The sequence below is a fragment of the Fundulus heteroclitus genome, chromosome 5 (genome assembly GCF_011125445.2).
Source record: "Fundulus heteroclitus isolate FHET01 chromosome 5, MU-UCD_Fhet_4.1, whole genome shotgun sequence".
Taxonomy (NCBI): Eukaryota; Metazoa; Chordata; class Actinopteri; order Cyprinodontiformes; family Fundulidae; genus Fundulus; species Fundulus heteroclitus.
In genome coordinates this window covers 19,914,237-19,928,467 of record NC_046365.1, presented here as the reverse complement: position 1 = coordinate 19,928,467, position 14,231 = coordinate 19,914,237, and the positions used below count along the sequence as shown (strand labels likewise).

General features: G+C 40.0%; 1 protein-coding gene and 1 long non-coding RNA gene across 3 annotated transcripts in view; one reads left to right on the top strand and one right to left on the bottom strand.

Annotated features, from left to right (window-relative positions):
• The window catches only part of LOC105918552 (axin-2), a 21,431-nt gene extending 17,171 nt beyond the window's left edge, over nt 1-4,260 (top strand). For both annotated transcript variants that reach the window (XM_036137132.1, XM_012853664.3), the window contains exon 11: nt 2,951-4,260. In XM_036137132.1, the coding sequence (XP_035993025.1) occupies nt 2,951-3,077 (127 nt within the window). In that variant the 3' untranslated portion in view covers nt 3,078-4,260. The remainder of the gene's footprint in view (nt 1-2,950) is intronic.
• Nucleotides 1-14,231, bottom strand: part of LOC118563164 — a 19,606-nt gene extending 5,375 nt beyond the window's left edge. Inside the window, exon 1 of the long non-coding RNA XR_004931062.1 lies at nt 14,089-14,231. This is a non-coding gene — a long non-coding RNA (uncharacterized LOC118563164). The remainder of the gene's footprint in view (nt 1-14,088) is intronic.

Genomic DNA, 14,231 nt, shown 5'->3' with positions numbered 1-14,231 from the left:
TGGGCTCATCCACTGTATTCCAGAGCTTTACAGAAATAGGGGAGGGAGGGGGGGTGTTCTGGAAGGAATTTTTCTCACATCTGGTCCTGATTTCCATGCTAAGGCAGCCTTAATAAATATGGCTTTGAAGCTAGGGCTATTTTATTGTGTGTGCAAAGACCATCTCAATGCCTTCGAATTCCTCCGCCAGACTATTGCATCAGGCGTTGAAATTGAATGCTACGCAAGCACCTTGTTCTGGAAAGAGGATTGGGCACGGCACTAATACCGCCTGTGTCAGTGTCCCATGATGAGGCCAAAATCGTAACAGTAGGACCTCCATAGGTAACTTTGCACATACGTACTAACAAGTTCTCATAATCAACAGCTGAAGGTAGTGAAATACCTGTTTTAGGGACGAGCCGGCGGTATCCCAACAAGTGAAGCCTATGCAGGCCCATGTGCAGTCACATCTGTTTGTTAGGCAAGAGAGAGGAGAAGGCCCGCAAACAAGCCAACGCTCCCCCAGCTATCCCATAACTCTTCAGTGAGCCTGTGAGAACAGGGGGTGGGGGGGTGGGGGGGATGAAGCGCCTGGCTTCAATGGCAGCAGAATGTGTGGAGTTGGTTAATTTGGACATGGCAGCGGTTCAGCAGAGAACAGTACTCCGCAGCTCTGCCAGACAATATTGGTGCCAGATGTTGTGAGGAAAGAAAAATCCTGCCACATAAAACATGTTCCAGTGGAAAGACTCCTTCTGTCGCTCTACCTCTGCAACAAAGCGATGACTTTGAACTATTTGTGAGCATAAAATGCAGTTTTATTTTGAAAAAAAAAGGAAAAAAAAAAGATGGCAGCCAGTTAGATTGAGATGGGCAGCGCGGTCGTTTTGTGAGAAAAACGAGAGAAAAACGAGACCAGAAAAATAAATAAGCGACATACTTTTTTTAATCACGCCCAGAAGAAGTTAGAAAACAGATGGGATTATTTTAGCAATGCAGATTGATTATAGGCAAAATTCATTATTTTTTCTGTCACATTAATGGTGCCGCATGCTCTGCAGCTGTGGCGAAGCAAACCTCCTTTCACATTCATTTGTGATTACAATCAAAAAAACAACGCTGTATGTGTATATTTATATGTACGCCCTCCGTACATGTGTTGTTTGAATGACTCTGAGCTTAGCTCATAAAACACTCGGCTCCCCCTAGTTTTTTTTTTTTTTTTTCTTCCCTTTTTTTTTTCTTCCTAATGCAGGCACACATGGACAAAATGAGGCATTTTTCCATTACAAAGCTTATCATTAAATCCCCTCCTGCTGATCTTTTTGCTGGGTTTAAAGTAGAGAGTAGAATCATTAGGAACACCAAGAGACTTCACAGTCGCTGGGACTGAGCTAGCCCTGGGTTTTATCTCTGCTTGTGTGAAGAAGAAGAGCAGCGGGTTAGCGAGGTGACCCGTGACCTCAGAGAAGACTGTCTGAGGGCAGAGGCCCTTCACCCAGACTGTTGCATCCATTTGCTGAACTGTTGCTTGAGATGCACAGAATTTTGTGGCTTTCGTCCAATCTCCAGTTTCACACTGCTCACAGAGAGTTTAGTCAGGTATGACTTCTTTTTAAGAACTATACAGAGATATAAGAACAGCATATTTGTTTCTATTCTTCCTGCTATGAGTGTTCATTTAAAAACAGAAAATAAATTCAGAGCTGAGTTTTTAATCCCGACTCTAGTGTGTTACATTATTACAATAGGAACAGCTTTTATTCTTAAACATATTCTAGTGAGGGTAGATGACCTGTACTGTCAGACTTCCAAAACTCTGCCAGGATTTTACGGCAAACAAACAGAGGCTAAAAGTTCACAAGGATAAAACGAAGCGACTTTGCTGTACTGCGTTCAACCTTCCAGTTGTCTGCAGAAAGTGTCGCTCTCTCTCACTGCCTGAATGAACCACAGGCATAGAAAATACCATATATTTTTAACAGCTTTTGAGTAAAGCAGCTTTAAAATGACTTGACCCTGATCTGAATGTGGTCATGTCATCTGCTGTTGGTTGAAAAACCTCAGTACCCTGATACTACAGGACCATTATGTTACCATACAATGAGAATCTCACACCGACCCTGGCCTACCTCGCCCATACCGAAAATACTGAGTCCACACTGAAGAGTGTTGTTTGTTGTCAGTGTGAACTGATGGCACATAGAGTGGTAAAAGCCTGGATGTTTGAGTTTCCGACCGGCCGGTGCATCTCTGTCTCTGCTGTTGATAGAAAGCCTTTTGGCACTATGTGTTTGGGTCTGAAGAACTTAGTTTTTGAGGCCACAGGCAGACTCTCGGGCACCTGAAACGTCAACCTGTGCGACAGAAAGGCCCTTCATTTGACAGCAATTAGAAGCCATGGAGACACGGGGGGGGGGGGGGGGGCACCACAGAAGGAGAGAAAGAGGGGGTGGGAGGTGCTTAAGGACAGCCTCTAATTAACCCTTCAACTTTAATAAGTCCTTGCAGGACAGATCTGCAAACGAGGAGCCGAGCGCACACGGACAAGCCGTTTTTAGCGGCTCAAATTATCACAGGGTGTGTTTTAAAAGAGAGGTTCAGCTGTGTTTGCGCAGCGGTGCGATGTGGAGTCAGGCTCTACCTTTGAAGTGTTCAGGGATGGCATTGAAGGCTATGACTAAGTTGTTTTGTACAAGATCCATTTCTGGCTCCGAGAGAGAGTGTGAGTGTTTGATTTGGACTAAAGGGAGCGTGTACACGTAAGTAGTCTTGTAGGAGCCTCAAAGCTGTTTAGAACAAGATGAAATGTATCAGTTGCCCTCCTGCTGCCGTTCTGTCAGCTATCGTTTGAGCTTAGTTTTTCTTTTTTCTTCTTCTTCTTTCCTTTTCTTTTCCAACACTCACCTACGCTTTTTCTAATCACAAACTTCTCTCTTTGTGTGTGTTTCTTTTTTTCTCTCCTCAGGTACTACTTCAAGAAAGCGAGCGATGAGTTTGAGTGCGGAGCAGTGTTTGAGGAAGTGTGGGAAGATGCCTCTGTGCTGCCCATGTACGAGGGCAAGGTCCTGGGCAAAGTGGAGAGGATGGACTAAAAAAAAAAAAACAACAACAACACAAACAACCAGTGCCCTTTCCCCACCAAACCACAAGCTAAGCTTTCCCTAAAGAACTTGAGCAATGGACTCAGAACAGAAAACAAACAAAACAAACTCTGGACTTCTTTTTTTTTTTTTTAAAACCTATTTGTTCTTATTAAGCTAAACAGAGTTAATATATCCAGCACAAGAAAAAGCGATTGAAGGAAGACGAGCCAATGAAGTATGCCGAACTCAGAGGAGGAGCCGCCCCCTCCCTGACTCTCTCAGCCAATCAGCCTTAGAACACACAAGGGAACGCAACTTTGAAGACCAACGCAAGAGTCGGAGGCCAGGCGGGAGGAGCGACCCCGACTCCTCTTGGACATAACCACTGAAGATACGGATGACCGTTGTGTTGTGATGTGACGGCGGACTGATGGTGTCCTGTGCAGAGGGCTAAGCAGGCGCTGACAGAAACGCCCATACGTGTGCATATACATACATGCATATTTATGTATATATACATGTATTATATATATATAGATGCTTTTTTTTGTCTTGAGTTTAAAGTTTTTATTTAGTATTTATTAAAAACAACCCTTCCCTACCATGTCTTAAACCTGTGACCCCGCCCCCTTCCCCCCCCCCCCCCCCCCCCTGTTTCCAGCCAATGATCAAGCTGCTTTGAATGTTGGGAGAATACTGTGGCAATGCTGTTTCATGTTTTGTCCATTTTTTTTTTATGTTCCACAAAAAGTCGTCACACTAGCCTTGGTGCCACTTCCGACCCAAAACGACGACCTGAGCGTGGGTCCAGTCCAAAGCTTCGTTATGCTAATGGTCGATCCCAGTTTTATATGCTGCTGATAGTTTGTTCAAAGTTGTCACACTAGGATCTCCCAGCGCTCATCGTCTCTCTCCCTACTCCTCCCTGTCTTTTCCCTCTTTAGCGACAGAGCGCAATCTTTTTTTTTTTTTTTGTGCCTTTGTTTGTAAACCAGGCATTGCACAGGGATGGGAAATAAAGAGGGGATGGGGTGGGCAGATTCACACAGAGAGAATGCCTAATAAAGACAGTGTTTACAGCCCGCACACCGAAATAACTCATGCTAACAAGAATCAGTTTGGGTCACTAAGTCAGCTGGTGTGTGCCGAAAGGAGAGAAAAAAAAAAAAACAGCAAAAAAAAAAAAAAAAAAGTGAAGAATTTCCGCTCCAGTATCTTTTGAATGTTCTTACAGTAACACCGAATATAGCAGAGTTCCTGCGTATATTGTAATTATGCATTCTGAAGTTTGAATACTGAAACACAGACACAAACACATGACTGCTGGTGTTTCTTGAGTACAGCACCTGTGCCTACATGGATGCCATACCGTGTGCTACCCTGTTTCAGGGTTTTAATATATATCCCTTGGTTTTCAGAAGGGTTTTATGTTGAGAAGATATTTTTATGCTTTTAATAATGTCCTGTAATCATGTTTTATTTTTTATTTTTATTTTTTTCGTTTTGGGTTCTTTTTTTTTTTACACCACAGCCTTTTTTGGTTGTTGTTTTGGTTCATAATATCTAAACTGTAAATTATACATTATATACAGAGTTTCATTTAAAGATTTACATGGATCTATAATTATTGTAATTATTGAGAGATGTAGCCTTTATTAAAGTTTTATATTTTTCAAATGAAAGCTCATGTGGCTGGACTCTTTTTTTTCACGGTATTACGAAGTGACATGCAGAGGTGTTCATACACTTTATTAACTAAGGACTATTAATTGTACAAAAACTCTCCCACATATTAGCACCTACAACCACAGGCTTAATATTATAAATGATAGACAACCCAACAAAGTAGTGCATAAATCGTGAACTTGAAGGAAAATTGTTTATAACATTTTTCTTTTATTTCACTATTACCCAGGTGATGTGCAATGTTGTTGCAAACAGGACTTATTACAGCTTTCTTACAGCAATAACATTCTTCTTACTTTTACTCCCATAAAGACATGATTTGTAGGGTGCACAACTATATAATAGTTATGTGGGCTGTATTTATAAAGTGCTTTTTCTCATCAAACTGACCACTGCTTTACACCAGAGCCACATTCACCCAATTGTGCACACAATCAACTCGGGGCAAACTGCCTTGCCCAGGAGCACTTCAGCATGTGATGGGGGACAACCTTGCGATTGCAAGACTACTTCTCTACCTACTGAGCCACAATGGGATAGTCCAAAAATGAAAAACAGTTATTTTAAATCAAGGTTGAAAAACCTCTTGTTTAGAGTCGCCTTTGACTGTTCTGTTTGAACTTTTAATTGATATTCATTTATTTCAGCCTGTAGTCCAACTTTTCAATATTATGCCACTGTAATATACTTTTTAATGTGTTTTCTTTTAATAGAATTTAATTAATTTATTTTATACAGTTGTGATGGGCTGGCGACTTGACTAGGGTGTACGGCGCCTCTCGCCCAGTGACCACTAGAGATAGGCCCACAGACCCACCCCCACAATCCTGCGTGGATAAGTGGGTATAGACAGTGGATGGATAGATAGATTTTCACACAATGAAAAACGGTTTCACATCTTTTGTTTTGCATTCTGAATATCACAGACACACAAAATAAAGCACAAACCAAAGCTAGCAGTAGTCCACGATATTTACTACATTCTGTCCATAAGGTGTCTTAGAGTGATAGGGGTGATTGATTTGACCACACCGGGAAAAAATGTTTTTGAGTCTGTTGGATTTGGTTTTTAAGATGCTTTTCCAGATGGAAGTGGAAAGAAAAGAAAGCACTTTGGTAAGTGAAGTATGTTGCAGTGCCGCTAGCTTTTTTTTTTGTAGGTCTTTTTTTTATGTTTTCTATCAGGTACAACACTTTAAATTATCTTTTTGCTGAAATGTGCTGTACAATTAAACTTGCCTTGCCTGCCAGTTAACAGCTTCTCCAACCTGGGATGTGGATCTGTCCAAAAGAAGTTGAGAAGCATTAAATATTGTTTTATAACCAAACGCTGGTTTAAAACTAATTCTCCCTGACCTGTCTGGTGTGTTCACGGTGCTGGATCTTCCCTGGTGTTCTCTAACAACCTCTGAAAACTTAATTTAACAGCTAGAGTCATACTAGGATTAAATTACATACAGGTGGCCTCTGTTTACAAATTAGGTGGCTTTTGAAGGCAATTTTTCCCCCACTAGATTTTATTTATGGGTATCAGAGTAAATGGGACTAAATTTGATAAATGCTACATTTTAAGATTTTTATCAGGATATACATTTATTTAAATCTATGAATCGTTTTCCATCTGCACAGCATTCTGCATTACTTTTTGTTAATTCATCACATATATTCTCTGCCAAAACCTGTGAAGTTTGTGGTTTTAGTGTGTCAAAATGTGAAAAAGAGCAAGGGGTGTGAATTTGTACTTTTAAATAACATCCCTATATTTGACGTTCTGCACACAGCAGTTTTTAAAAGTTTGTAACAGTTGTTTAAAGTTGCAGGATGAGATGATTAAGTTGATATAACATGCTTAAACATATGCTGTCTTTGCACATTTTGCATTTGTTGCCCCATCTTTGCTTTGTGAGCAACACAGTTGATAGTCGTCTGTGGAGCTTATGTAAAGTTTCAATATTAAAATCTAGTTTGTAAAATTGCATTGGAATACATTTTGGACAAGGGTGTGTATGAAAAGTAACATATATTTTTGCAAATTGAAAAGATTATTTTATTCCCATGTTTCTAGTTTTTGTTGCTGTTTTAGTTGTAGAATACCGATTTTAAGCTAGAGCCACCTTATTAGAAAGCGGTTGTGTTTTAGAAATCCCTAAACTTGCCTGAAACTTGACTGGGATTATTTTCTCATTGAAACTTTGACTAATTCAGTCTGAAACAAACGTTGTGCGACTAAAACTAGCATGAGCCAAACTGTTGTGCTTCATTATTTTAGCTGTATGTGTGAGATAAAGACAAAAAAAATTACTTTTTGGCATCTTTTTCCAATAACTGTTTAGTCTAACAATGAGAATAAGTGCACTTTTGTTTAAAAAAGTCCATATGTTAATTTTAACCAAGACCAAGAGGTGCTTTTCTTTCAGGCTTTGTAGTTACTAATTCACTCGCTGTAGTTTTGAATCAGAATTTCTTGGAATACTGTATTTCCCACATCAGGCACCCTGAGGCGTATCGATGACAGCTCTCAGACATTTAGATTCCTATCATTGGAGCACAGCTGCCATTGTTCTGGTCAGAGACTTTCTTTGATATAACCTCGAGTCTTATCAGGTCAGGTCAACAGTCAGAAATAGTCCTCCCCAGTGTTCTGCTCTCTCCTTAGAAACACAGCTGTAGCCACAGAACCTTCCATGATTTTCAGAGCCTTTTGTAAAGATTGGGAAATCTTGCCAAATTATTTTTTTATTGCAGTGGTATGAAATAGCAAAAATCAAACCTTAAACTTGGGGAAAAAAAATCTAAGTTAAAAAACAACACCAAAAGACACTGATTTTAACTGTTCTGCCAGACGCCCCCAGATTTTACTTTAAATATTCCAGTTTTTCCAAAACATAGAGAAACAAAACAAAATAATAAAAATGATTCAACATCGCAGAAAACAAGACGAAAGCAATCTCACAAATTAATCAAACTTTAAAAAAACAAATAAAGTAATCATTCTTAGCGTAAGAAGGGATGCTGAGGCCCAATTCCCTCCACAGTGTTTTGAAAATAGGAAATGCAAAAAAAACCAAAAAAAAAAACCTGGTAACTTGTATATTGTACAGTTCATTATTCAAGGTTTCCAAGAGCTGTTGAAAGAGAAACAGCATCATAGATTCTTAACTGTAATTAGCAGTGTAAATAGGGTGTTTTTCTGAATATTCATCCATTGTTTCACACTAAACCCATCTGGAGTGATAAGTCCCATTTAATCAAAGAACACTGTACTGGTTAAAGCTCCTGTAGAGTTTAGCAAACTCAATATGTGGACATTTGTAATGGTAGGCTTGTCCTAATGTGCCTCACAAACAACCAGTCGGCATGTCACTAGATTCTATGGTTTTCACTGAGACTTGGTAAGCCACACTGCAGCTGTTTGCAGATGTTCTTGAGCAGTGAGATTTTTTATATGTGTTTTTACCCCCTTACTATCTGTTTCTGTGTATGGTGACTATATACATAGCCTCATAGCTTGTAGCAGTCTGTGTCACGTCATATGTATTCCTCAGATAAACAGAAAGTCATAGATTATTAATTAGAAGAACTAAAAACCCGATTGTAACTGTAATCAAATACTTACATTTAATCTATTTTAAATGGATTTTAGGGGTACCAATAATATTTGCGTCACCTCAAAAAAATGTGTTTCTTAAAGGTACAGTGGATGACCTTTTTCAGCTTTGAATTCTCAAGGGATCACCTCATCTATTGGTTGTCCCACATGCCAATCATGGTGATGCGCTCACTTCTAGTGTTAATGTATCCAGTTAGCTTCTATTTCAGCCATTCATTGAAGCCTCGTTGCTCTCGCTGTATACTTGGCTGAGAGTCACAAGAAGCAAACAAATTGTCTTGCAAGTTTATGAGAAGAAGAGGAAGGCCTCAGAAGAAAGAAATAACACCAGTGTGTATTTGGGAGATTTTCGTCCCGCGATCCCCCTGAGGAGCGGAGGAGCAGGTAGGATGGTCTTGCGCATGCAGTTATTCAAAAAGGAACTTGGGTGTTTCTTACCTACATTTCTGGAAAAATCCCCCACTCTACCTTTTATGTTGGATGCGTTCCCCATGGAATAAATGTGAAGGTTGGAATAATTTGTTTCTATTTTGTCAGATTTTTCTAATAGAATAAAATCTCATTTTATTTTAAGGCTTTGAACAATCCCTTACCATGGGTGTCAATTGCTGCAAATTCTAGTTTACGCACTAACAAGCATACCCAACAACATTCAACAACATAGAATATAGAATATCACAGCTGCAGAAACTGGTAAAGCAAATTGGGAGCATTGAACCTGCTGAAAGCATCTTTGCGTAAAAAGACAAGGAATGAATGGTAAACACCCGGTGCCCCTCAGTGATTTACTCTGCAGGCTCACTGCTCAGCACGTAAACGGGAGACATTAAGCATGGAAATGAAGCCACGGTGCTAATTGGTGCTATTAAAGAGCAATGAGGGCCAGCATTGCTCTCTGTAAGTCAACACAAACATTAATGAAGCACCCTGCCTCCCGTATCAGAGGGCCTCCCCATGTTTGCTTCAATTATCTGGCTTTATATCAGCATTGGGGAAAAGAATAATTTAATACCATGGAAATAATTCAGCGCCGGGGACTGTGATGCTGTCTGCAGCATGCAGATGCACTTGCTCGCGCATTTAAGTCCAAACTGTTTCCATAAAAAAAAAAGGGGGGGGGGTTGCCGTTGATAAAAAGCAGAAGTTGCCACATCATAGGATTCAAACAGCCATTACTGGTGAGCTTATGCTTCCCAGAAAATATTTCTTATTCCACGTTTCCTTCTGCTGTAAGTGGGAACACTTGGAAAAAACTAGAAAGAAAGCAGTCCTATCCAAGATCTTTAAACACTCCCTAAAAAACAAACACATTTTTTTGCAGCCAAACAGTTTCTTTTCTCAAAAGCAATACTAACAGATTCATTTTCCAGGCTTCGCCAAAGCTCAGAGCGGCGAGACGTCACTACATAAGTCTTGCATTACATACTCCGCAAACCCTGAAATCAATTTCAATGTGGTTTTAACTTGACAAAAAGGAGGGTTTAATCAGGCTGAAGCAGCTAGTTGCTCTTGAACTGGCCGGTTCAGCGCAGGTGTATCACTACACCCCCCCTCCCCCACACCCCCTTCACTCGCACTGGCCCTACCCTCCTACACTCTTCCCAAATGTATTTTTACAGCCTCTTGGGGTTTAGTTTGTGAAAGGCAACCTATCCAGAGAAATTGCCACCATTTGTATCCATTGGTGCCTTGATGGATGGACATTGACGCCCCACCTCCCATACGACATCTTTCCGCGGTGCCTCTACGACATTCCAGTCCTAATATGTGCTTTGTTGAGGTGCGGAGCAGGTTCCTGCCTTCACAGAAACCTAACTTACGCTTCCAACCCTTCAAATTCAAATTTGAAGCACACAATTCCTTGACTTTTTTCAGAGTAGTAGACATGCCCACGCCATACATTTGATTTGGGTTTCTGTCTCTGATGTCCCAAACTTTGCAACCATCATTGTTGTCTTTTCTCCTAATGGTGGCTTTTATTTCTCTTTGCGTTGCCTTGTAATTGGCATAGCATGGTTGAGGCTATTGTAAACATGGCCATGTGAAACGGGTATAAAGAGGCACCAGACGCTCCCCGGGCTAAGCCAGTGCGTGAAGCAGGCAGGGACTGCTGCCTATTGTGCTGCCGAAGCCTTTGTAGATTTGCAGTGGGCCCCCTTTTTAATCGCCTTCTCATGCACCGCCTGTCGCCTCACTTTGCATATTTAATTGCCAGGTAAAATCATTTGCTCGACAATCCGTTTAATTATTTGATTGTACAGTAAACTGTAAAGAGTGAGCAGGGGGAAGTGAAAGGGATAAAGGGGGATAGGGAGAAGGAGGGAGAGAAAGAGAGAGAGAGAGAGCAGCAGGCAGCGGAGAAAGAAAGAAGTCTGTTGCCAGAATAGACATCAAAGCTGTGCCTTGATGTTGATGTTGAATGGGCATTAATGGTTTCTGAAGGCAAGAGATTGCACAGGGGAAAAAAAGGAAAAGAGCAAAGAAAAAAAATAAACCTTCCTTTTTCTTTGACAATCCCGCCAGCCATCTCAGTAAATGCATAAACATTGGAAGCCGGTACAAGTTAGAGCATTGAACAGAGATAAAGAAAAAGAGACTGAGGGAAGCTAGTTAGATTATTCACTTTTATTTCCTGTAATAACCAAAGAGTGAGTAATGGAGAAGAGATGGGTCAAATGGACTGATCTGAGGTGATTAGGTTGCCATCATAACATTCAGTTGTTTTGTATCACTCCTGAAGCATTTCATATTGTATTGCACATTTATTTCTGCTGTACTACAATAAAGATAATCTGTAATTCAAAGCCCTGACTGGTGAAAGGCTTCACTTTTTTCAAAACAGTCATCATAGTTTAATACAATGTTATCTTCTGTGATATGCTTAGTTTGAAGGTTTTCCAGTTCATCTTGTAATAAAAGTAATAATATTTGCTTTTTTCTAGACATCCTTGTTTTTTGCTAGACATCCATGTTGAGTACATTTGTGTTATATATATATATATATATATATATATATATATATATATATATATATATATATATGCTACAAACCCTGCACATTTACTCCCTTCAGTTGGTTTTATAAAGAAAGGCTATGGAGGAAATACTCCTACCAGCATCATTGATGACTGGTTATAAGGGACAGGAGGGCATAGTCATGAGATAGCAACTTGAGTACGAGACTCATGCTCAAGACATGCTTAAGTCACAAAGACTTCAGCCTTGACAGGCTTGTGCTCTAAAGACTGGTGAATAGACTCAAATTTTGGGCGCTGTTACCAACCTCTTGTGATCAGCAGAGAAAGGTATAACAGAAGCTATAGACTGCAGCAGATCTGGCAGTAGTACATGGTTTCCCAATATTATTTAAAGCACAAACTATGCAGTATATGGTAAAGGATTGGAAGGTATGAACACATGAATGAACGGGAGTTAACTAATGCCTAATCAGACAGCTGCAGCTGATCCAGAACGCTGCTGCCCGCGTCCTCACTAAGACTAAGAAAGTAGAGCACATAACCCCAGTTCTAAAGTCATTACACTGGCTCCCTGTATCTCAGAGAATAGACTTTAAAATACTTCTGTTAGTCTATAAATCCTTAAATGGCTTAGCTCCTAAATACATCACAGACTTGTTATCAGCGTATAAACCATCCAGACCACTCAGGTCTTCTGGCTCCAGCCTACTCTGCATACCTAGAACCAGAACTAAACACGGAGAAGCAGCATTTAGTTCCTATGCTCCAATTATCTGGAACAAACTTCCAGAAAACTGTAAAATTGCGGAAAGCCTGAGTTCTTTTAAATCAAGATTAAAAACACATTTGTTTAAAATTGCCTTCAACTGTCCTAGTTAACTGAATCACCACTTTTTTGTTCTATTTTCTATCTATATTTTATTCCTACTTGCTTTTATTCTGTTTTATTTTGCTATATTTTAATCATGTAAAGCACTTTGCATTGTCTTTGTACTGAATTGTGCTATATAAATAAATTTGCCTTGCCTTGCCTTGTCTACATGGAGACGAACACAGTAAATATTCATAAACGGTCAGGAAAAATTGTGCGTCCACACAAGAGGACGCTTCACATCAAAAAATGCTGTATAGATATGTTGGTGCCCATTGGTGGTGCTGTGACAGCACTAAAGAAACATGTGGGCATGCACATGTGAAGTAAATACAACAGCACCACGGCCTAGGAGCAGACATGGGACATACTGTGTAGAGCGGGCTCATTGGAAAGAAAGAGTCCAGGGGACACCACTAACAGCCATGACAAAGCTGCAACACAGGACGGCGCCATCTTTCTTGTTATTTGTGAGAGTGAGGTGCATTTCGGTTAAAGAGAGAAGCAAAGCTACAACGTCATCGTTTGCAAAAAGATGCAAGGCGAAATCTATTCTCTCTGGGAAATCATCGTCTACCGTCTCCCAAAACATCATATCCATGTGATAGACACAGTCTAAATGACAAAATACCTTTTCAGACACACCTAATTTCATCTCCGTGTGGAAGGGACCTTAGGCCCTGTTTACGCAATGTTTTCTGGTGTGAACAGAACAGTTTGGTTGTGTTTGTACAGATCATTTACATGACACCCTTAAATGTTTTTGAGGGTGTCATGCAATGTGGTACAGCAATTCAGAAAAATAAAATCACCTTGACAGTCAAACATGATGATGGTAGTGTGATGTGGTAGGACTGATTTGATGCTTGAGGAAGTGGACGATTTGCTGTAACTGATTGAGCCAAGACTTTTGCTCTCATTCAGAAACTCTGAATCTCAGAATGTACAGTATTAATTAATTGTCATGACAGCTCCCAGAGAGGAGGAGTCACAGCTCGAATCCAGCTGATGACAAACTCTCGGTGCCAAAGCGCTCTTTCGCTTTGCTTGCAACTCTCCTCAAGCTGCAACAGGGAGGACACATGCCTGAAAGTTTTGATCTCGCTGACCGAGTAAAAAACTTCTTCTTTTAAGAAACCTTGAATCTAATGGAATGTAAAGTCGGTTATTTGTATATCTGATTACCATGTCCTGGTCAAAAATAAGACTCTTCGTCTGAACCTGGCTGTGTGAGCTACCACAGAAACAAATCTGGCAAATCCCCAAACTGTTGATTACATCAACAGTTTTACCACACTGCCTGAAGAAGATGTCAAGATTCAGCAAATAATCTTTATTTTCCTTCCTGCTTGCATTGTTAACTGGTTGTTTGAATATCTAGCAACTGCAGTTCTTTGTTAGCTTTCAGAGCTAATTTGGCATCATTTAATAATTCTTTAAAACAAACCTTGGTTCTTACATATACACATTTACACTGAACTGTGTCACGACTGTAGCATTTTTTGTTTATCTTTATTAGTTTCTTTTCATAATATTTTGAACTTTTTTTCCCTCTGGTTTGTTAGTTTTCCTTCTTTTTTAAATTTTGACTAGTTTAGCTGAATATTACTACCCTAAAGAGTTATTTGACTAAATTATTTCAACTGGAAAATTAAGTATTTTGTTATTAAATCCTTGTATTTTTAAGAGAATTAGTGTGTGTTTATCTGTGTGTATGTTACTCACGTTTGTATTTCTCAAATGCCAAAATAAACAAAAATATAGATTGTACTTGTTTATGTCATCATGCTATCTGAATATTGCCTCATGTTTCGGGATGTCGTCAATGGGACTTGGCTCGACTAGTCCAAGCTCAGAGCTTAAACCACAGCTTACCTCTGAAATTTATCCAAAATCACCTTGATCCTCTTTCGGCTGGCACTGCTGGAGATCTCCCTCTCTCTGTCTCTCTCTTCCAGTCAGGCCATCTGTGTCTTCTCCTCTTCTTTGTTGTGAGCTGTACTCCTGCCTTTCATAAC